Raw genomic sequence first — 24,107 nt, forward strand, 5'->3', positions numbered from 1 at the left:
TGGAGGGGGCGGTGCGCGGCGCACCCCAGCGCACCGGCGGGCCAAGCCCGGCCCGGCTCCCCATTGGCCGCCACCTTAGCGGGAGGAGCCGCTCCCCGCCTACCCCCCTCCCGCCCCCCGGGTCGGGGGCACCTGCAGTCGCCCTTCTGCGGGGACGTCGGCCGCTGCCCGGCACTGGCGCCCAGAGGTACAAAGAGCCGAGGGAAAGAAAGGCCTGGGACCGCGGCGGAGCTTCCCCTGGCCGGCAGTGCCCTGCTGTCGCCGCGGCTCCACCAACGTGCGGATGCTGCTGGCTTTGGCTGCGCCAGCCGGAAACTTTGCCCCGCGAAGTCCTCCCGCCCGCCTAACCGCCTAACAGCCTAACCGTGAGACGTCTGATCCACCGTGCGCCCCTCGGGGCCCCCGAACCAGCGCGTGATTGCCTGGCCGCCCCGCATCCCGCATCCCCGGCGACCAGCCGCCAGGATGCGCTACGCAGACCCCTCGGCCAGCCGAGATTTGTTGGGGAACCGAACTTTGCTCTTCATCTTCATCTGCGCTTTTGCCTTGGTGACCTTGCTGCAACAGATCCTATATGGCAGGAACTACATCAAGAGGTAAGAAAGTCCCAGAGGGTGGGTGGCATGTGCGGAGCCCATGGGCGATCGCCCAAGTGGCCGACGCTGTGGTTGCAGCGCCCACCAGCAATGAGGAGCTGTGTGGGGTCTCCACTTAGCCACAAGCACTCTAGCCGCGGCAGGCTAGGCTCCTGGCCCTCCCCCAAAGCATCTCTAGCTCCTGCTTCATGCAGCTGGGGACCGGGAGGATTGGGGGGGGCGGGGGCGACAACTTTGCTCTGCTGTAAAAAATGGGGAGCAGTTTGGAATTCCAAGCAGCCACGTTGACTGTAAATTCTAGTGAATGCCCTGAGCATTATTTTTATTTTTATTTTTTTTAACCTGATGAGTCTTAAATTATTGTAGGGATCCTTGGTGGAGATGCCTTTTTCAACCCACAGGAAGGCTGGGTTAGTGTGTGGGTGGTGGTGGTAGTGGATTGTGACGATGCAGAGGGAATAATGAATTGTTGCAATCGAACAGCCACTGGATCTGTGAAACTCTCAGCCTAGTTCCTTCAGAAGCAGATGATTGGTTCTCATCCTTAGTACCAAAGGGCAGAGAGGAAACAGAAGTTGGGCCCTTCTCACCTTGACCTCAGCCAGGGGCAAACTCCATAACAGAAAGGGCAGTAGGAGTTGTCATTCAGAAATTCAGACAGAGCCTGTCTATTGTGTGCAGAAGATACAGGGAAATACCAAAATGCCTCCTTCAGGGTAACAGTGCAGGTTACTCTGCCTGGTTGGGGGCGCTGAGGTTAGGCTTTAGGCTGATGCTGTAGTGGAGCCTCTGGTGCATAGAAGAGTCCTCCCTGGCCCCTTGTGGGAGGCCTGTCCTTTGCAGCTGTATCTCCCAAGCTTCACAGTCCTTCCCCCAGACTGTTAGGAAAGAAAATGCATCTCCAGCTACATAAGCATCCTATTATCTTCTCAAAACTTCTCAAAAATAATGGAGCAGTTCTGTTTCCATCTTATGGCGTCAGTATCTATCATATGATCACACTCTGGCCTGCCCAGAGAGTGGGAGAGCCAGGGTTGCTGCTGCTGGTCTTGCTTCTAGCAGGAAATCTAAAAAGGCAGATTGTTTACCTACTTATAAACGGCCCCCCCCCCCCAGCTAGGGAGTATGAGACCTCCTGTCCCAAACATTTATTCCCAGCCACTTGCTGCCCTTGGCTTTTCCAGAGAGCGTTCATCCTTGGAGCACATGGTCTTTAAAGGACATTTGCAGATCTCTTATTGGATCTGATCACATCTGTCTCCTTCTTTTGTGATTATTGTTCCCCCTACCCTATTCCCAAGTAACCTCAGAACCAGCATGCTTCCATGGCTTCTGTCTTGGCATCTGTTCCTCACTGGGGCAGCATTGGGTTGCTGTCCCCACTGGTGGCTCCCCAGAATTGTTGGGGCTACAGGGACTCCTCCCTGGACAACAGCAGTTAGGTATCAGTGCCAGGGCAAAAGCCAACTACACTACTAACCTGCTTGTTCTGGCAAGCCTGCCAGATGATCTGTCTTGTCTGTACCAGTTGTTTTCCATTCTCCTTCTTCCAGAGACCCCATTTCTAAATTACTTAGATTCCACCTTGCGGGCTTCACTCCAGAGACTGGGTGAAATCCAACCAAACAAGGAAAATCTGTCTAGGGCCAATCTCTGAAGGGAGCCTGGGTGCTATAAAGAAGCCAATGATGAGCTGGGCACCAGTGGCACCAGTGGCTCACACCTATAATCCTAAATACTTAGGGGGTCTGAGATCTGAGGATCACAGTTCGAAGCCACCCTGGTCAGGAAGTCTGTGAGAGTCTCATCTCCAATAAACCACTCAGAAAAAAAACTAGAAGTCGTGCTGTGTCTTAAGTGGTAGGGTGCTAGTGTTGAGAAAAAAAAAAAAGCACAGGGACAGCACCCAGGCCCTGAGTTCAAGCCATAGGACAGGCAAAACAAAACAAAACAAACAGGAAGCCAAGGAGTGGTCCTGGTGCTGGGGGAGGTGGGGGTCGAAGTCAATTTGGCAAAATAGGCCATAAATGAGATAAGAATTAAGTGTTGAACTACTTGAGAGGCAGTGATGTAGAAGTTAGGGAAGACTGCCAGGAGGAGGCAGAACTTGAGTGGACCTTGAAGAAGAGCAAGATTTGGATAGAAGAGTGAACTTGCGTATCCAGAACTGAAGAGAGCTGGAACAGGGGTGGAAGGGTACAGCAATGGCACTGGCCCCTCTCGTCTTTCCCACACCGGAGCCCACTTGCACTTAGTCCATCGGGGGCAGGGGAGGGGGAGGCTGTTCCAAGTCCTGACTGGCCTATGGCTTCCACATCAGTTGTATTTTGTCACAGTGCTTATACACCACACTTGCTCATCAGTCCTGTTTCTGACATACATCTTCGTCGTCATGAGCTGACCTTAGGGATGTATTGACCTGACTGCAACACTGCACCAGGATTTCTCCTGGAGGCCATTGACATACAGATTACTGGATTAGACTTCCTAGGGTGTGGTCTGGCAGGTCCCCTGCAATGGATTGTAACAACAGGTTCCCCTGATACTTCAGTCCATCACCTCTTAGTCCTGGGCAATTCTGCCCCTACACAATGAGAAGTGACATTTTTGGTTGTCAAACAGGGGTTACTGGCATCCAGAAGAAGATGGTAAAGATGTTAGGAAGATCCTAGATGAGCAGTCTACCTCTTGCAACAAAGAATGATCAGCCCTGGGTGTCAGTAGGCCCAGGATGAGAAAGTCTGTTCTCAATGTCAAGCTCTGAGATGGTTTACTGCTTGCTTTCTAGCTGTACCCTGGGGGCCATATGCTTCTGACCCATAATACATGTAAATATAGGTAGTAAAGAAATGACTGAAGATTAGGGCAGGTGTGTGTGCATGTGTGTGCAGCGATAGTACTTGGAAGAAACAAAGAAATAGAACAATGAACACATGGATCCTGGAGCACCCTCCAGGATGGAATAAAAGAGAAATGTAGGAAAGCAGCACATAGATGTAACAATGGCTAGAGCCTTTAATGAAATGTTTGGAAGACTGGGAAAGATGGTGTGAACTTGGTTATTCTACCATAGGAAGCCACATGTGATTTTTTTCTTTTTTTTTTATTGTGAAAATACTGTACAGAGGTGTTACAATTACATGGGCAAGATAGTGAGTACATTTCTTATCAAGCATTGTAGCCTCCTCCTTTGTTTACCCTTCCCATCCCTTCCCATCTCCTCCCCCCTCACCCAATCCTCCCCCCCCAAGTTGTAAAGTTCGTTTTTGACATGACAACTTGTACTTCTCATTGTTGCAACAGGTCCACCTGTATCCTTATTTAAACGACTTGTTTTTCCCCTTCCCCTCCACAAATTATACTGACATCAAATACAGTGATTTGTTAGAAACAAATACATGAAAGAAAAAAAAATTTAAAATACATATCTTAGGGCTCATTTTCCTAACATCACCTTATCTGGCCTTTTCTGCTTGACTCAGACATACACTAGTTATTGCAAATAAGGGAAATCATGGGACCTATGTTTCTTTGGGCTTGGCTTACTTCACCTAATATAATTTTTTCCAAGTCTTTCCATTTCGTAACAAATGGGGCAATGTCATTCTTTCTGATGGAGGCATAGAATTCCATTGTGTATATATACCACATTTTCTTGATCCATTCATCTACTGAGGGGCATCTGGGTTGGTTCCAGATCTTAGATATGGTAAATAATGCTGCAATAAACATAGTTGTGCTGGTAGCTTTAGTGTGGTCTTGTTTGTAAACATTTGGGTAAATGCCCAAAAGTGGGATTGCTCGGTCATAGGGGAGCTCTATATGGAGTCTTTTGAGGAACCTCCATACTACTTTCCAAAGTGGTTGAACAAGTTTACACTCTCACCAACAATGAAGTAAGGTTCACTTCTGTCCACATCCCCTCCAGCATCTGTTGTTATTAGAGTTCTTGATTTTTGCCGTTCTAACTGGAGTGAGGTGATATCTCAATGTTGTTTTGATTTGCATTTCTTTTATGGCTAGGGAGGTTGAACATTTCTTCAGCCACATGTGATTTTTGAGCCGCGTACTGACTTGCAAGAAGCCACTGGGAAGGAAAGTTATCGGTGCTTCATATAGGAGGTGTTTTTAGAGCCCAGTCAAGAGTGAGGAGAACTTGGCTCAGAAAGTAGATCCACTTCAGAGCTCAGAGATTCTTGAAGGCTGCACCACTGAGCTGCTGCAGAAGCAAAGCTCCTGGGACATGGAGTTGGTGGGCTCTTCCAATAAGAATTTCTTTGGACCCTTGGCCTCTACTTTGAGTTGTGCAGTGGGGGCATATCTGAGAAGGCTGATTTTGAGTTGTCTGACTCTGGGGACCAACCTTGATTAGGAAGGAAGAAGGAAGAGCAGTGTAATGTCCTGGGAAGTATTTTACCTCTCCTGGAGAAAGCACAGGCTGTGTGGTTTAGGAGGAAAAGGGAGGAACAAAGTTGGGACATTTGTCTGGATGGTCTCATTTCTCGTGTCTACTTCATATTAATGAAGATTGACTATATGCTGAGCAGCACTGGAAGTGCAAGATGATTCAGGTCAGGGTCTTGGGGAGTTTCTGGGCTGTTGGAAAGACAGAAAGACACAAAACTCAAATATGGTCTATGCCTGAAGGAATAGGCAAAGGACTCCAAATGAGGAGGGAGCCATAGTGAATCAGTGTGTTCAGAGTTCATGGAAGTGTTTGAAGGAGATCATAAAGAGGAATATTGCACGGCACAGGTAGAGGTAGAAGGAAGGGGCTGAAAGTAAGTGAGCAAGGTGTGAGGAGCACAGGGAGGAACTGAGTGTTTGGTTGTTTGCCAAATACAGGGCTGAAGTGGACAAGGAAAACAAAGTAGAAATGTGGTGAGTAGGGGCCTGTTGTTCTCCAAAGACAGAGCAATATGTAGTACTTAATAGAAGCTCAAAAAGATTGTTACACTATGGAATGAAAAATAAATCAATTCATTTTTAATTTTTATTGTTATTTTAGAAGTGATATATAGGGGGTTACAGTTACATGAGTCAGCTAATAAGTACAGGTTTTGTTGTTGTTGTTGTTTTCGGTCGTGGCGCCTAAACTCAGCCTGGGCGCTGTCCCTTTGCTCTTCAGCTCAAGGCTAGCGCTCTACCACTTGAGCAACAGCACCACTTCCAGCTTTTTTTGCTTATGTGGTGCTTAGGAATTGAACCCAGCCTCATGCATGCAAGGCAAGCACCCTACCGCTGAGCCACCTTCCCAGCCCTAAGTACAATTCTTTTTAAACCATGTCTCCCTTTCTCCCAATTTTTCCTCCCATCTCCACCCACAAGATGTACAGTTCATTTTCCACAGAGTGTCTAGTGAATACCACAGTTGTACTTGTTCACCCTTTGTTCCACCTTTTCTGTCTTCCTTACCTTCCCAAGTAAAAACCAGCCAGACAAAAGAAAAAGAAAACAAAATCAGCAATAATAGCAACTTAAAAAAAATCTTATGTTTCCTTTTCTTGGAGTTCATTTCATAAAATATTATTATTATTATTATTTTGGTGGTCGTGGGGCTTGAACTCTGGGCCTGAGCGCTGTCCCTCAGCTCTTCAGCTCAAGGTGAGCACTAAAATATTATTTTATGTGATCACATGCACATAGCTATTGAGCCTTTGTCACCCACTCTTGTGCATATCCTCCTTTGGCCTCAGTGTGTTAATGTCTCATATCCATGTGTGTGTGTGTGTGTGTGTGTGTGTGTGTGTGTGTGTGTGTGTGAAAATGCTGATCTGTGGGACTTGGAATGTAGCTCAGAGGTAGACTATTTGCCTAGAATGGGTAAGGCTCTGGTTTGGATCTTCAGCTGTATACACACACATACACAAATACAATCACACCAATTGCTGGTCTATGTGATGGGGTTGGATAAGATACTCGGGAGGGAAGAGAATGGAAAATGACAGTGGATAAGGCATGAGGGGAAGTTGAGGAATGTCCACACCCACAGGGGTGAGGAGGCTGTGTGGGGTGGGAGGAGCTAGGAGGCTTTGTTTATTCATTTTTCATCTCATGGACATTGGAGTTGCTTCTACTTCTTTGCTGTCCTGAATGACTGTGATGAGCATTTCTGTGCAAGCTTTTGCATGGACATATGTTTCCATGTCTCTAGGGTTTATATTTGGCAGTGGCGTTGCTGGGTCATATGGTGACCCTGTTTTTATCATTTGAGCATGTGCCAGGGTGCTTCCCAAACTAGCTGCATCCTTGTGCACTCTTTCTGAAGTATGTGAGGGTTCTAATCTCTCCACAATATTTATGATTGGCAATATTCATTATTACCAGTTTTTTTTTGACCCGTCATGACCTGTACGGTGCTTTGGGGGTAGTGTCTCGTTATGGTCTTGAATGTGCATCTCTCTGATGACTAATTATGTGTACCATCTTCATTTCTTGCTTTCTTTGGGCAGTACTGGATTTGAAGCCTCGTCCTCAATTGCTAGTCAGGTTTGAGTTATGCCTCCAGCTGATATGCAGTATCTTTCTTGTTTTCTCTTTTAGTGGCATTGAAGTTTGAGTCATGGGCCTTGTACTTGGTAGGCAGATGTTCCACCACTTGAGACATTCACTAGCCCTTTTGTCTCTAGCTTGTTTTTTTAGAGAAAATTGCACATAATCTGCTTGAGACTGGCTTTGAAATAGGATTTTGTCACCTCTGCATAACTGGGATTACAGGCTTGTACCACTGTGCCTGGCCCTGGAATATCCTTTTCCCCCTGTACTGGGGTATGAATTCAGGGTCTCACAATTGCTATGCAGTGTTCTACTGCTAAGTCATGCCTCAAGCCTGTAACATCTTTTATGTGCTTATTGTGTATGTTTATTCCTTCTTTTGGAAAATGCCAATTTAGATAATTTGCTTATACTTAAAAATTGGAATATCTTTTTACTATTCAATTGTGAGAATTCTTTATGGATTCTAAATGTAAATCTGTTATCAGATATGTGATTTGCAAAACATTTTTCTCCATTCTGTGACTTATCTCTCCTATTTTATGTGGTGCTGGTAATCCAACTCAGGGCCTCACCAGTGCTTGTCATGTGCTCTACTACGGAGCTGTATATCCAGCCATTCTTTCACTTTCTTTTTGGTATTTTTGAAGCACAAAATATCCAAAAATCTGTTTTTGTGCTTTCATATTTAAGGAGCCATTGTCTCGTCAAAGATCATGATTCACACCTATGCTTTCTTCTGAGAGTGTTCTTTTCTTTTCTCTTCTTCCTTCCTTCTTTCCTTCCCTCCCTTTCTCCATCCCTCCCTCAAAGATCTCTCTCTACCACTTGAACCACAGCTCCACTTCCATTTTTTTCTGTGACTAATTGGAGATAAGCGTCTTATGGGCTTTTCTTTTCTGATCTGGCTTTGAACTGTGATGCTCAGATTTCAGTCTTCTAAGTAGCTATTTGGAGTTAATTTTTGTACATGTTGTGATAAATCCTAATTATAAAAAGAATGTCCATTGGGGATATTTGTTTAGCTTTTTCAAAAGATTGTAGCCGGGCGCCGGTGGCTCATGCCTGTAATCCTAGCTACTCAGGAGGCTGAGATCTGAGGATCACGGTTCAAAGCCAGCCCGGGCAGGAGAGACCGTGAGACTCCTATCTCCAATAAACCACTAGAAAAACAGAGTTCAAGCCCCACAGCCGCCCCCCCCCAAAAAAAAAGATTGTAGATATCCTCTGATAGGTTAGAAAGGTTCATGAACTCATACTGTGTTAAGAAGTTTTGTTTGAGAGAGAGAGAACAAAGAGGGGATTATGCTGATTAAAATATAATGTGTGCATGTGTGAAAAAATACAAGGCTTTGTCTGGATTTTTTTTTTTTTGTCAATTGTGGGGCTTGAACTCTGGGCTTGGGCGCTGTCCCTCAGCTCTTCAGCTCAAAGTGAACGCTCTACCACTTGAGCCACACCACCACTTCCTGTTTTATGGTGGTTAATTGGAGATAAGAGTTTCATGGACTTTCCTGCCCAGGCTGACTTTGAACTGCGGTCCTCAGATCTCAGCCTCCTGAGAAGCTAGGATTATAAGTATGAGCCACCGGTTCCCACCTTTGTCTGGATATTTTATCAGATTATTTTTCTACATCAGCTGGATGATACATAGTTTATCCCTAATTTTTTAAGCTGGTAATTTTCATTGACAGAGCTGAGTATGAGTTCACACCTATAATCCTAGCACTTAGAAGACTGACATATATGTACATAGCATAGTTCGTTTCAAAAAACAAACACAAAACTTAAAAAGGTAGGTTTGTGGTTCATTCCTATACTCCCAGCTGCCCAAGAAATGGAAACTGTCATGATTGTAGTTCAAAAGTATCCCAGGAGAAAATGCTACCCTTCTTGACCAATGTCTGGACATGGTAGCTTGCACCTGTCATCTCGGCTTCACAGGATGTGTAAATAGGAGGATCATAGTCTGGGGCCAGCTCTGACAAAACAGGAGATCTTATTCCAAAAATAACTAAAGCATAAAGGGCTTGGGGAGCATTGCTCAAGTGGTAGAGCACCTTGCTAGACACAAGCCCCAGGCCTTTATTTCAAACCCTAGTAAAAGCTGAAAATTACAATATTAGGTGTTCAGCATATAATTTTAGAAATAAAATCTAGCTTGTTCATGTTATACATCATGTGAAATTTCTTTGTTATTTTTAGATAGGAGCTATTTCTCATGTCTTGAATAATCTTGGCATATAAAGTCCTTTTCCATGCTGTCTTTGATTTTTTAATCTTACCAAATTAGTTGGGAGTGTTCCCTTTTTATCTGTTTTCTAGAATAGTTTGTGCGCATTTTTGAGGTCACCTATTCTTTTGTGAGTTTTCCTTTTTCAGTACTGGAATTTAAACCCCGAGCCTTTCACTTGCTAAGTTGGCTTTAGCCATACATCCAACCCAAGCTCATCTATTCTTTGAAAATTTAATAGAACTCACCTGTATAGCCATCTGCACCTAATGTTTTTTTTCTTGCAGAAAAACTTGAAGTGAGAATCACCCTTTGGTGGTTGTAGGACTATTTAGATTTTCTATTTCTCCTTTTGTAAATTATATTTTTCTAGAAATTAAAAAAATCAACTTAATTGTCATGCTTCCTAATAGTCTTTATGAGTTTTTATCCCCCTTTAAAATTTTGTAGCATTGTTTACTTACTTTTCTACATTTTAATAATATTTATTGAGTGGCCAGATTTTTTGCTGTGTTGATTTTTATCTCGATTACTTTTTATTTAAATAATTCTTATGCTTTGGTTTTATTCTGTCATTCTTTTTCAACCTTCACAGGAAGGTTGCTGCTTCACAGGTAGGATGCTGTCTCTTTTATTTTCAGTCTTAATGTGCTTCTCCAATTGTATTTCTTTAATTCTGGGATGATGATGGCAATGACAGCAAGTAAAAATCCTGTTGTGCTAATAAAACTGCTCTACATATTAACATACTGAATTTTTATAACAATAGCAACAGACACTATTATAATTCTCCTTTTGCAGATGGATAAACTAAGGCACAATGGGGTTAAGTAATTTGTTGGAAGTCTAGTAGCTACTAACTACTAGAGGTATTTTCATTATCTTTAATATATTCTAATTTCTGTAATGAGATTTTTATTAATAAGCTTTGAAAAGTTTGAAATTTCCAGGTATTTCCTGTTTTGATGCCTTAAATTTTTTTAATAACTAAAAAGATATTCAATTGGGACACTGGTGGCTCATGCCTCTAATCCTAGCTACTCAGGAGGCTGAGATCTATGGATCGTGGTCAGACTCTTTTTTTTTTTTTTTTTGGTCATGGGGCCTGAACTCTGGGTGTGGGCACTGTCCCTCAGCTCTTCAGTTCAAGTTTAGCACTGTACCACTTGAGCCACAGTGTCACTTTTGGCTTTTTCTGCTTATGTGGTGCTGAGGAATCAAACCCAGCGCCTCATGTATGTGAAGCAAACACTACCACTGAGCCACCTTCCCAGCCTGTGATCAGACTCTTATCTCCAGTTAACCACTCAAAAACCAGAAGTGGCACTGTGGCTCAAGTGGTAGAGCAGTAGCTTTGAGCACAAAGAAGCTCAGGGACAGCTACCACCACCACCAACAAAAAGCTACTCAAAAGATTTTAGTAAGTCAAAAGTTGACATTGGTTATGCTAATTTCTTTTCAATATTTGCTTTCTTCCATCATAACCAGAATATAGTTACAGTTTTTATCTAGAAAATTTAGTTTTTATCTGGAAAATTTAGAACATTCACATTTATTGTGATTATTTGTGAATAAGGATTTATTTCTGCCTCTGTGTGTGTGTGTGTGTGTGTGTGTGTGTGTGTGTGTGTGTGTGTGTGTGTGTGTGTGTGTGTGTGTGTGTGTGTATCCTACCCTATCCTGCCTTTTGTCCTTTTTATCTTTTTGATTATTAGTGTCTTCTTGGCTTTAGTAGCAGGTTTCTAGCATGACCTTCCACCTTGGGGAGGTCCTGTGGCTCTTATCAAGACGACAGAAATATATGGGATGGGCTGATGCCCCTTGAACAGCCTCTGGCTTTAGATTCATCTCACTTGTCTCTTCATCAGATTTAGGAAGACATTTTACAGATGTTTTGGTTATTTTAGTGTTTTTATAGTGAGAAGGTAATGCAAATTGGGTTCTCTGGAAAGCAAGTCTGAGCCTGAGAGTGAGGGATGTTAAGTAAGAGGTTCTGTAATGATCAATAGCCAGGAAAGGGAGGGGAAATATGATTGAGCAGAGGGTGATACTGAAATATAATATAATCCCAGCAGAAGCCTCCGCTGATCCCATAGGCAGGCCTGGAATTGCTTGCCCTCCAGACTTGTCCAGATTTGGGGTGAGGAGTTAAACCATTATACTTCTAGCTTGTTCGGGCATTAGATGAGGAATGAGGGCTTCTCTGAAAGGGATATGACCTTGGGGAAGAGGACTCTCCTCATCCAAAGTAATTCCAGGAGAGAGTTGGAAGCTGAGGTCTCTCAGCACGTGGGATCCCCAACAAGTCAAAAAGAAGGCCTTCATTCCTGCAAGGGGGGGGAGTGGTGGTGTAGGGCCTGTCACGGAGGGTTTCTCCATCTTCCATGTTGCAGAGAACGATTGTGATCCCCCCCCCCAGAACAAAAAAATAATAATCTCACTCCAAATATTCAGCCTGTATCTGAAGCCCACGCTCAAGCTGAGCATTTCTTCTGTCAGCCCAGGGTCGTTTTCACACGTGACATCTGTCCAAACACTGTGCTTGTCCCCATGCTGTTGTTTATGCCTGCTGTTTCTTCCTGCCTGCCCTTCAGTCCAAATCCTGCCTCTCTTTCTGTATCCAGCCCACAGACTTCTTTCTTTCCCTTGAATTCCTAGCACGCTTTCTGTACTTAGCCGTGTACTGCCCAGCACTGGCCTGTTGCTTTCTATGAGAGGCAGGGCCTGTTCTATTCTGCACCAAGTACAAAAGGCTCCTGTACTTTGTCTCCCTGCCCCCTTCCTCCTCCCACACCTCCAGGGTCCAGATCTAGGCTGCTTTGTGTGGATGATACAAGCCTGAGACTTGAGGGTTTGAAATTGGGTCAAGGAAAAGGACAGCCTGACTTTGGGCTGTCTTCATACGTGCATTTGAAGGTTCTCATCGCTGAGCCAGCTCTCCTCCCTCTCCTCAGGGGACCAAGCCTACTGGTCTAGTGCCCTGAGAAACAGGTGCAGCTCCTGGAGATTGGGAGCATGGGAAGCTGAAGATCTTCCTCTCCAGTGTGTGGCTCTTGGGAAAGTGGCCTAGAAAGGAGACAGGATGCTGAGCTGACTGCAGCTTGGGATGTCACCTGTTCTGCTGGCAGATAAGCTTGATATCCTGGCTGCTCCCGGCCAATGGCTATTGAGCACCTGCTTCAGGGTTGGGATAAAGATGAGATACATAAAGGATCCAAGGAACAAAATTTAAGAGACCCTCACTTGCTGGTGCCATCCCTATACTCGCACAGGCCTGAGGGCTGAGGGCTTCCTTAAATATGCCTGTAGTCCTGCCCTTTTCTGAATGCCCAGCTCTGCCCTAGGCAAAGGGTAGTTGTTTCTTGCCCTTACTTTGAAGTCCTTAGATATCTCCTCACTCCTAGATATAATCTCTTCTTCCTTCTGTTTCTCCAGTCCTGTCTATTGGTCTATTTATTTTGTGCCACTACTGGGTTTTGAACTCTGGGCTTCAAGTTCTGAGCTCAGCCTTTTCCATTCACAGCTACTTGAGCCACATCTCCACGCCTGGCTTTTTGCTGGTTAATTGGGGATAAGAATCTTGAGGAAGGGGCTGGGAAGGTGGCTCAGTAGTAGAGCACTTGCCTTGCCTGCATGAGGCCCTGGGTTCGATTCCCCAGCACCACATAAACAAAAAGAAAAAAGCCAGAAGTGGCACTGTGGCTCAAGTGGTAGAGCACTAGCCTTGAGCTGAAGAGCTGAGGGACAGTGCCCAGGCCCAGAGTTCAAGCCCCACGACCGGACCCCCCCAAAAAAAATTAAAGTAAAAAATTACAATAAAAAAAGAATCTTGAGGAATTATCTGCGTGGGCTGGCTTTGAACTACACTTCTCAGATCTAGGATTATAGGCATCACCAACTGGTACCAAGCATATTTTTTTAAATTTAAGATAGATTTGTAATATGAAGAGACTTCATTATGATATGTCTATATATGTACACATCGTACTTTGAGCAAATTCAACCCTCTGCAATGTTCCCATTGCTCTTTTCCTCCTCACATTTTTCTTTTTTTAAGTAAGTTTTTATTGTGAAAATACTGTACAGAGGGTTACAATTACATGAGCAAGATAATGAGTACATTTCTTATCCAGCATTGTTGCCTCCTCCTTTGTTTTTCCCCTACCATCCCTTCCCTCCCATTTCCACAACTACACTCCCCTCCACCAATAAATTGTAGAGTTCCTTTTTCAACATAACATCTTGTAATTGTTGCAATGGATCAACCTGTATCCATATTTTGAAACATTTTGTTTTTTTCCCTTCCCCTCCCCAAATTATACCAACATCAAATACAGTGTAAACAGGGGTTATACCGTGGGGGAGGGACATAAAAAGCAACAAAAAAACATCACGCTCCTCACATTTTTCAAGTGTTGGATTTTTTTTTTTTTTGGTCGGTTGTGAGGCTTGAACTCTGGGCCTGGGCACTGTCCCTGCGCTCTTCAGCTCAAGGCGAGCACTCTATCTGTTGAGCCACAGCACCACTTCCGGTTTTCTAGTGGTTTATTGGAGATCAGAGTCTCATGAACTTTTCTGCCCCGGTTGGCTTTGAACTGTGACCCTCAGATCTCAGCCTCCTAAGTAGGTAGGATTACAGGCACGAGCCACCAGCATCCGGCTAAGTGTTGGATTTTATTATGTTACAGTCCATAGGTAGATGATAGATAGATAGATAGATAGATAGATAGATAGATAGATAGATAGATAGATAGATAGATAGATAGATTTGTAATGCCTTTGGTCCTCTTTACTAATTAGTATCGCTTCCTTTCCTTCTTTCCTCTCCCACTGATCTCTTCCTATATGGTCTACCTTTTCTTTTCATTCCCATTACTATGACACCACTATAGTATCATTATCAATAATATCACTTTATATCTTTATTCCACAAATGAGTGAGAACATGCAATGTTTAGCATTTTGAGTTTGGCTAATCTTATTCAACATGATGATCTACAGATTTATTCATTTTCCTTATCTTCTTTTTGATGTGCTTTCTTTCCAGGAAAATTTTACCTCTCAGAAGATTTAGTATCTTCTCTTGGAGTCATCCATGTTTGTTTACTTCTTCATTGAATGATTTCCCATTTTGGCTCTTCACCATACTTATCCTGGTAGACCCTCACATATGCAAGTGGAAACCTTTAATAATGAATTATATTAATTACTAGCATTCAACAAAGGGTAATAAGCCAGTCTCTACCAAAACAGACAGTCCTAAATGAGGATTATTTCATTTAATCTATACCATAGTCCTGTTAAATTGATTCAGTCTTCCTCTTCATTTAATGCTTATGCTGAGAGGAAAAATATGTTATTTAGCTTTTTGTCACTATGACAAAATACCTGAGATAATCAACTTAAAGGAAGAAAAGGTTGGTTTGGGTTCAGTTTTGGAAATTACAGTTTATGGCTGATTTTCCTTGATTGGACCTGTAGTGAGGCAGTGCATCATAACGGGGCCTGTGTTCACCTGTTCTGCTCAAAATAGCATGCATGGAGGCTCCCTCCAATCCTGCCCAACTCGCTCTTTCTTCTTTAGCTCAGCCCTTCCCTATTTCTTCCAATCGTCTTCAGAAACTCAAACATTTCCTGGTGCTTTTCAAGGTCAACTTTGGGAACCACTGGAAAAGGTTTAGAATTTGAGTGGAGCCTGGAAGGAAGATAGTGGCAAAGAAGATTAAAGAGGTAGTTCTGTATATTTTAGTTTGCTGGGTTGCTGTCATAAGTACCATAAATTGTGAGGGCAAACAACCCAAGTTATTACCTCACAGTTCTGGAGGCCAAAAGTCCCATATCACAATGTCATTGGGCGTGGCTCCTTTTCTAGGGCTGTGCTTGGGAATTCATTCTGTGCTTCCCTTTGTCAGGTTGTCTGCGGGCAATCATCAGTGTTCCTTGGCTGGAAGTCCCTGCCTTCAGCCTTATAATGCTTTTCTCTTCCTCATTGGTATTGGTTGTGCTATCTCTTTTATTATCTCTAAGTTTTATTAATTTGGGGCTTTTCCCTCCTTTGGATCCATTCAGTTAGAGGTTTATCGATCTTTTTTATTTTTTCAAACCACCAACTTTGTGTTTCATTGATTCATCATATTGTTTTGTCCCTACTTCATTTAATTCTGACTTAATATTTATTATTTATTTCCACTTGCTAATTTTAGATTTAGCTTGTTCTTGTTTATCTATAAGCTTGAGATCCATTATTAGGCTATCTGTTGAGATTTTTTTAATGTAGGTGCTCATACTATAAATTTTCTTCTATGCATTTATGGCCTTTGCTGTATCAAAGATTTTCTGGTAGATTGCATTTTCATTTACAGTAGATTTCTAGGAATTTTTATGACCCTCCTTTGACCTTGTTTAATTTCATGACTACTGGTCATTCAGTAGTGTATTGTTTTGTCTATGTTTCAATATTTCTGTAGTTTCTTTTGTTGTTGATTGGTTTAATTCCATTGTAGTCTGATACACTACAGAGGATCATTTCACTTATATTATTATGACTTGATTTATGCCTTAAAATATGACCTATTTTAGAGAAAGTTCCATGGGATGAGAAGAGTGTGCATTGTACAAGTGCTGAATGAAATATTCTGTAGATGTCTGTTTAGGCCATTTGGTATATTTTGAAGTGTCTTTGTGAACTTTGGTGGGGGGGAGGTGAGAATGGGATATTGAAGTCTCGCACTATTGTTGTGTTGGATCTGTCTGTGCATATAACTCCAGTAGTATTTCTTTAATGAACTTGATATGCTAAATTTCACATACACATATACACACACATCCATATACACACATATATCCATATATACACACACATAAGTTAACAATTGTTATCTCCTCTTGATGAACAGTTATCTTTATTAATATGAAGTGACCTTTTTATCTCTTCGTACTCATTTTGGTTTATCATTTATGAGTCTTGCTTTCAGAGTCTATTTGCTTGAAAAATATTTTTCTATCCTTTTACCCTAAGCCACTGTTTGTCTTTGTTAGTGAGATGCATTTCTTTTAGGCATCAAGTGGTCACAAATTGCTTCTTGATGCAACTTATCACTGTCTTTTGATTGGATAATTGGGATCAAATATCAATATTAAAAATATTAATATTGAAAAGCATGTGTGTTTCCTGTCATTTTTCCTGCTTCTGTGATGTATACTTCTTTCCCAATCCTCGTTTACTAATCTTCTCTTCTTTGTTGTATTTTCCTGGTGGTACATATCTTTCTCTTTAGTATGTAGGATCCCATTAAATATCTTCTGAAGTGCTGATTTAGTGTTTATAAATTCCTTTAGCCTTTTTTTAAATTTTGTTTTATTTTGTTTTGTCCTGAGGCTTGAACTCTGGGCCTGGGCACTTGCCCTGAGCTTTTTTTGCTCAAGGCTGGTACTCTACCACTTGAGCCATAGTGCCACTTCCTGCTTTTCCTGAGTAGTTTAGTGGAGAGAAGAGTCTCATGGAAGGGGTAACAAGTTTGATAAGAAATGTACTCACTACCTTATGTATGTAACTGTAACCCCTCTGTACATCATCTTGACAATAATTTTTTTTAAAGAGTACTTTCCTGCCTAAGATGGCTTTGAACCCCAATCCTCAGATCTCAGCCTCCTGAATAGCTAGGATTGCAGGTGTGAGCTGGCACCCACCTCTGTTAGCTTTTGTTTATCATGCAAGATTGTTATTTTGCTATCAACTATGAAGGATGGCCTTGCTGGATACATTAATCTAGGCCAGCAGCTCTCTTTTTGAGGGCTTGGAGTATTTCAGTCTAGGACTTAGAATATATCATTCTCTGGCTTTCTTGCTTTTAGAGTTTCTGTTGAAGAATCTACTGTTATTCTAGTGGATTTGTCTGTATATGTGACTCATCACTTATTTCTTGTTGCAGTCATCATGTTTTCTTTGTTCTGTATATTTAGTGTCTGAACTATGTTTCTTTTATCATCTTGCCTGTTATATGTTCTGATAGCCTTCTGTGCCTGAATGATCCTTTCTTTCTCAAGATTGGAGAAGTTTCTGCTATTATTTTATTGAATGTGTTTTCTATGCCATTAGATTGTATCTCTTCTCCTTCTTTTTTGCCCATTATTAGATTTGGCCTTTTGATGTTGTCCCATTGGTCTTGAATGTTCTCTTCACATTTTCTTAGTCTGATTGATCTAATTTGTCTACTTTATCTTTGATTTTTGACACTCTACTTTCAATGTTCCATTCTATTGGTAAGACTGTTATTGAGGTTTTTTTTTTTTTTTTTTGGGGGGGGCCTGAACTCTGGGCCTGGGCACTGTCCCTCAGCTCTTCAGCTCAAGGCTAACGCTCTACCACTTGAGCTATAGTGCCACTTCCGGCTTTTTTTCTTATGTGGTGCTGGGGAATCGAACCCAGGGCCTCATGCATGCAAGGCAAGTGCTCTACCACTGAGCCACCTTCCCAGCCCCTGTTATTGAGTTTTTATTTGTACAATTGAACTTTTCATTTCCAGGATTTCAGTATGTTTTCAGAATTTATTGAATTCCTCTTTCATATCCTACATGAATTTACTTACTTTATTCAGTTGTTTATTTGAATTCCCCTTGAGTTTATTCAACTGTTTATTTATATCTTTAAAAATTCATTCACGTACTTGTACATATCTTTTTTTGTTTTTTATCTTATTATTGATCTTTTGACTTCATTGTTTGAAATTTCACATCCTTTATGGGATTGTTGACATGTGGAGGAGACACGTTGTTTTAGCTTTTTATATTATTTTTTTTTCATTTTTTAAAAATTTCATATTACTTGTCTTTCTATATTATTGATTTAATGCATATAAGGTGAAGTTATTGTTTAGAAGTTTTAATCATATTTTCTATTTCAGTTGTAATATTCTCATTGTTTAGTCAGAATAGAGTAGTATTATGGTTAAAGTGTTATTTATCACCACTGGACAGAGTTATGGCTCAGAGGCCAAACATTTGCCTGCATGCTCAGGGAACTTGTGGCCTGATTCTCATTGGCACTTAAATCCAGACAAACTAACTAAAGTCTCTGAGCTGCTATCACTAGAGAAGCGTTCCTTCTTTGTGTACTGGGAGCTCCTGTTGGCTGAAGCTTTACAGCTACACACAGGGCAGGTTTCTACTTTCTGTATGTACATCCTGGTTTGTGTCCTCAAGCATAGCAAGCTTCTGAGCCTTGGTATAACTCCTGAGTATGTCAGCAAGTAGGGGAGAAACAGAACATTCAAGTCTGCACTGGGGTGACTGTCCTAGTCTCTCTGCCCGCTGGTCTCAATGCTTATAGTTAAGCAGTTCAACCTTCCTTTGCAGAAGAGGCAGCTGTGGAAGTTTCATGATGAAAGTCCTCACTCTTGAATGTCAACAAACACACACCATTATGCAATTCCCAGGAAACAAGTCTCAGTGGTTTCAGACCCCAGCTGATCATTTGCCTCCTTGTAATGGCATCTCTAGCTCCCCTCCTGCTCTGCAGAGCAATATTATCTTTTTTCTTCTGCTTTTCTCTGTTGTCTCTGTGTCTCTGTGCTTTTGTGCTACTCTTCCATTTCTTTTGTGATTCCTGATGCTCTTCTTCTCTTCCTCTCTTCAGAGTATAGTCTCTCCTTTGTGACTTGACTCTTTTCATTTACAGTGTCAAAATGGTAGATGTTTCTAATTTCCCTCTTGCCCTTCCTCTGCCATCAAATTTTAAGACGAATCAAGAAAGCTTGCTAAAACAAAATGAATAAGCTTTAGTTCTATATATGGCTTTTGGGTATAAAGCCATATAACAGTATAGCTACTAATATATATCTCTTATAGACTGATTTTTTTTAAAAGTTTTAATTTTTAATGAGAGACTTTCTACATCATCCTATTTCCTTCTTAAAGATTGTGAAGTGTGGGGCTGGGAAGGTGGTTCAGTGGTAGAGTGCTTGCCTTACATGACTGAGGCTCTGGGTTCGATTCCTCAGCACCACATAAAAAAAAGCCGGAAGTGGCGCTGTGGCTCAAGGGTATAGCTTTGAGCTGAAGAGCTGAGGGACAGCACCCAGGCCCAGAGTTCAGGCCCCACGACCGGACCCAAAAAAAAAAAAAAAAGATTGTGAAGTGTGCTTAGTGATTCCCTTTCCCAATTGGAAAGGACTCTTTCCTGTAGATGATGGAGGAGCAGTGTGGCTAGATGTCTTTTTGTGCAGGCCATACTCAAGTTTTATTGACCAATTTTTCTTTTTTGGTCAGTCGTGGTGCTTGAACTTTGGGCCTGGGCACTGTTTCTCGGCTCTTCAGCTCAAGGCAAGTGCTCTGCTCTACCACTTAAGCCACAGTGCCAATTCCAGTTTTCTGGTGATTAATTGGAGTTAAAAGTCTCACAGACTTGCCTGCCTGGGCTGGCTTTGAACAGCAAGCTTCATATCTCAGCCTCCTGAGTAGCTAGGATTTTAGGTATGAGTCACTAGCACCTGGCTGACCAAATTTTTTGTGTTCCAGTTCTGAGGCTTGACCTCAGGGCCTGGGTGCTCAAGGGTAGTGTTCTACTACTTGAGACACAGTGCCACTTCCAGCCTTTTTGGTAGTTGTGATAAGAATCTCACAGACTTTGCTGCCTGGGCTGGCTTCAAATCACATTTTTCAGGTATCAGCCTCCTGAGTAGCTAGGATTGCAGTCATGAGCCCACTAGTGTCTGGCTGACCAGATTTTTTTTAAAGTACTCATGGGTTTCATAACAGATTTCTGGGCTTGGGACTGATTTGAATATGCTTATAAACCACTTAATTTGCAAAATTTTAGATGGAAATAATTTTTTGGTCTATAGATAGCCTGGTAAAGCCTTCTAGGAATAAAAAGCTTAGAATGAGCCATTTCTGGGTTTAAGTCTTACATTGACTACTTTTTACCCTTGAGACTTGAGGCAATTTGCTAAAACTTTCTGAAATACTCATTTTGTTATCTACAAACATCATTAATGAGACTTTCTGTGTGAGCTGTTGGAAGAAGCAACTTCATATAGGTAATGTGCATTGTTCATAGTAAGTGCTCAACAAATGTCTCTTTTCTGATTTAAACAACCTCAGAAGCTGCCTAAGAAATACCTCACAAATTTCTTAAATAATGAAATGTAACCACTTCAGTAAATTAATGAATAACTATAGAATCAAATGAGAATGAAGCACTTCTGAATGGACTGTGAAATCGCGCTTCAAGCTCTGTCCTGTGAGTTGTATCTGCTTCTTCTCCCAGGCTTAGCTCTCTCAACGGTTCATACTGAGACAATGAAAAGGGAACTAGCAGCCACTCAACAAATCATTGATTGAGCACCTCATGAATATAACTCTCCATTAGCAGAGCCCCAAGGGGCTTCTTCAATACAGATGCATCTGGGAAGCTGGGCAAACACGCACTTGGGAGGCAAGCTGACTTCCAAGGATGGAGATGTTAGTAATTGAAGCAAATGCCTCAGCTTTGTGACAGTTTTGGTCAAGGATGCTGGAGATGTTTAAGCTGGTTCTCTCACTTGAAATATGGGAACAGAGGTACAGACTAAGCTAAAGGCATCAATCAGTTCATAAGTGGAGATGTACATGGATCTACTCCAGCCCCTGTATGCTCTTCCCTTAGCTGAGAGACTATTTATTAGTTAGGGTTTTATTAAAATACGTCTATTGCTTGTCTCCTGAATTCCTTTCTAAAAATTTTGTTAGTTCTGTGCCTTCAAGTTCAGCTTTGTTTTTACCTGGAGTGACCGCTAATGAACTGTGCATGTTTAAGAGCCAGTCAGTCACTAGAACATTTGTTAGATAATAATTCTCAGTCAAGATGATTTTGCCCCCAGAGGATATTTAACAACATCTGGGATTTGTTTTCTTGCTTGTTTGTTTGTTTTGAGACACAGTCTCCTATTGCCTAGGCTGAGCTAGAACTCACAACTGGGATTGCAGATGTGTTACCATGCCTGACCCCTGGAGATATTTTTGATCATCACAACTGCTGCATCTAGTTAGCAGCAGAGACAGGGATGTTGCTTGAAATTATATGAGACACTGGACAGTCCCCAACAAAGAACTCTAAAGCCACAGTGCCAGCTGGAGGAAGCTTGCTCCAAGTGCTCAAATAGGTGCTAGTCCTTTCTTATTAGCCATATCCTCTAACCTAATTGGTTTCCCTCCTGAGAAATGTACTTGTAGCCCAACTGGAGGGTTCAGAACCACACATGGTACAACATTTGGAAGTCAGGTGCACTCAGCATATTCCAGTTCTCAGTGCAGTCTGCACATGAGAAGAGTATAGACTCTCCTTGGGTCAGCTTCTTCAGGGAGCAAGCTTGCTACCATGTTTATATAGACAGGCAGAGTGCAGACTGCTTGAGCTTAGGAAGAGGATCTAGTGTGTCTGAGTGTGTGTAGAGGGTGTCTACCTGCCCCCTTTCTCAGTCTTAACACAGTTCTACTGCTTTTGGTACAGTTTTGCACACCTGTCTTGACCCTTCTGCTTTGGCCGTTCTCATGTCCAAGTCTTCAGGAGTGCTCCATTTGTTTCTTAGAGGTTCTCAGGATCCCACTGTCTTTGTTCTAAATCAATTATCCATCTGCTTATCATCTTTCAAAATGTTGTTGCTAGTCCCTTGTATCACTTCCTTATTTATTGCTCTGTGGTTATTTTCATTAAATTTGGGGAAGGAGTGGAGATAAAGATGTGTTCAGTCCATCATCTTAAACTAGAAATAGTATCTTTATGTGTTAGATAAAAATCCTTGAAGTATGTCTGGCCTGACAAAGACAATGTACTGGCTGCTAGAGATCTTAGCTTTAGTTTCTGGAAACAAGAATTGGGGGATGGCAACACCTAGGAGGTGGAAGAGCCCTGTGACCTTAATCCCACGGAACCTTGGTTTCCATGAGTGTAAAAGGTGTGATCTCAATCCTGTGGTGAAGATGAAGTGAAGGGTTGCTGTAGGAGGGCAGAGTCACAGGAAAGGGTTTGCTATTGCCATCTTCATGGCTAAGATCATCACCATCAAGAACGTAAAGCTCAAGGCAATGTGTTATATAGGCACAAGGATAGCCTGTGGCTCTCTGGTAGACTGGCTTCACCCAACAAATGAGCATGTATACCGACTGCCTCATTTTCTTGCCAGAGGCCTCCAGTTTGGTTGGCAGAATGGTGACCCACTGGCCAATTGGACGGGGCTCTTTAATGTCACCGACAACCCAGCAGTGGCAGTGCAGAGCGGCAGTGACTCCAGCTCCAGGTACAGACCCCAGAAAATGGCTTGAGGGTGGGAACCCATCCTGTGGGAATCCATCAGTTCCTGTCCATTGCCTGTCCTTGGAGATGTAATGCCTTGATCCAGTGTCTTCATTGCTGTGTTTTGGAATCCCACCTGTTTCCTTTTACTCAAGGCGTAAGTCGATGTGAAGTGAGAGGATTAGGTCCCAACCTCAGTGAAGTAGGGACTCTCTGGCTCCTTCTAAGTAGAGTAGACTAGAGCCTTTGGGTTTCAAGTCTACATTTGGAGGTAGATACCTACAGCAGGGAACTCAGATGTTGGCTGGAATGTGGATGACACCGGGGGTGAGTGCTGGGTAAGGGCTCTCTGCTCCTCTGAAGTATAGCACCTAGTGAGACTGCTGTTGGCTAGAACAGAGCCACTCTCATCAAGACAGCACTGAGGTGCCACATTCATACCATCACACAGTTATTTTCTCTTGCTCTGTTGTAGCCTGTTGGGCCAAAGTCCATAATAAAGGGCATGCTGCCTACTCAGGAGTAGGAGCTCAGTGATGTTTGTTGGTTAAGTGAAGGTGGAATATCCTTAGGTAAAACCGCTTCTTGCAGGGATGGTTTATGGAGAATTTCTTTGGATAAAGAAGGATGTTCTTATTTACTTGGAGCTGGATATGGCTGGAACCACTTACCTAAGGGTGTTTAGGGGCTGATTAAACTGTTAAGTTCTCTAATTTTTTTTTTATTTCTAAGGATGGGTTAACTTTCAGGTTCACTTTCTGAGAAAGTAGTTTGCGTTTTCCTATTGGTTGCTTTTGATGTTTAAACTTGAATTAGACTTTTCAGGAAAGAAGTAGTATCAGGGGACCCCTGATAGGTCTGTTTTTCTTTAATGTTTTCAAAGAGTAAGTCGTGACTGCAATGTCAGAAACTAGGACTTACAGAATTCCCTGTACGAGTTGGGGGAAGGGGTGTGTGAGATGACTCAAGGTTCTGATGATGGCCTCTTGGGATCATCTTCCCATATATGAGTATTAGTAAACATGGCCAGTCACATGGCATTCTTGAACATTACAGGAAGAATGAGTGGTCCATAGTTGACCTCCAGATATTGAGCATCCTTTGTTGGCTTATCTGCTATCTGTCTTTCCTGACAGATGGGAGGTGGTCTGAAGCAACTGAGCAAGTGTCCATCTTCAAGGGAACCTGAATTAAATGGATACTTGAGAAGGGTAGAAAATACTAGAGTAGTTAGGACAGAAAAACCCCTGAAAGGCTGTTTCTGGTCAGTGTCTGAAGCCATTGCATTGGGTTCTGTCTTTGCCTTTCTCTACTGTCAGTATAGCCTTCTTCCTCAACATTTCCTCTTATTCTTTTGCCTCCTTACTCTTCCTGTCTTCCTCTCCCTTTCTCCTGCCACCTTTCTTGATTTACCTTTCATTCGTCTTTCCATCCATTTTCATATCCATTATTGTTAATTTTCTCTTCCTCTTCTCCTCCCAGTGACTCAGGCCAGCCTGCCCTTCCTGCCACT

At 42.5% G+C, this 24,107-nt stretch overlaps 1 protein-coding gene across 2 annotated transcripts in view; it reads left to right on the forward strand.

Annotated features, from left to right (window-relative positions):
- Nucleotides 1-24,107, forward strand: part of St8sia5 (ST8 alpha-N-acetyl-neuraminide alpha-2,8-sialyltransferase 5) — a 65,520-nt gene continuing 41,413 nt past the window's right edge. Inside the window, exons 1-2 of one of the 2 annotated variants that reach the window (XM_070029221.1) lie at nucleotides 1-596; nucleotides 22,485-22,598. In XM_070029221.1, coding sequence (XP_069885322.1) covers nucleotides 466-596; nucleotides 22,485-22,598 — 245 coding nt within the window. In that variant the 5' untranslated portion in view covers nucleotides 1-465. The remainder of the gene's footprint in view (nucleotides 597-22,484; nucleotides 22,599-24,107) is intronic. The other variant, XM_070029222.1, reaches the window with a different exon arrangement.

This window comes from Dipodomys merriami, unplaced genomic scaffold (assembly GCF_024711535.1).
Source record: "Dipodomys merriami isolate MVZ:Mamm:240054 unplaced genomic scaffold, mDipMer1.0.p SCAF_2, whole genome shotgun sequence".
Taxonomy (NCBI): domain Eukaryota; kingdom Metazoa; phylum Chordata; class Mammalia; order Rodentia; family Heteromyidae; genus Dipodomys; species Dipodomys merriami.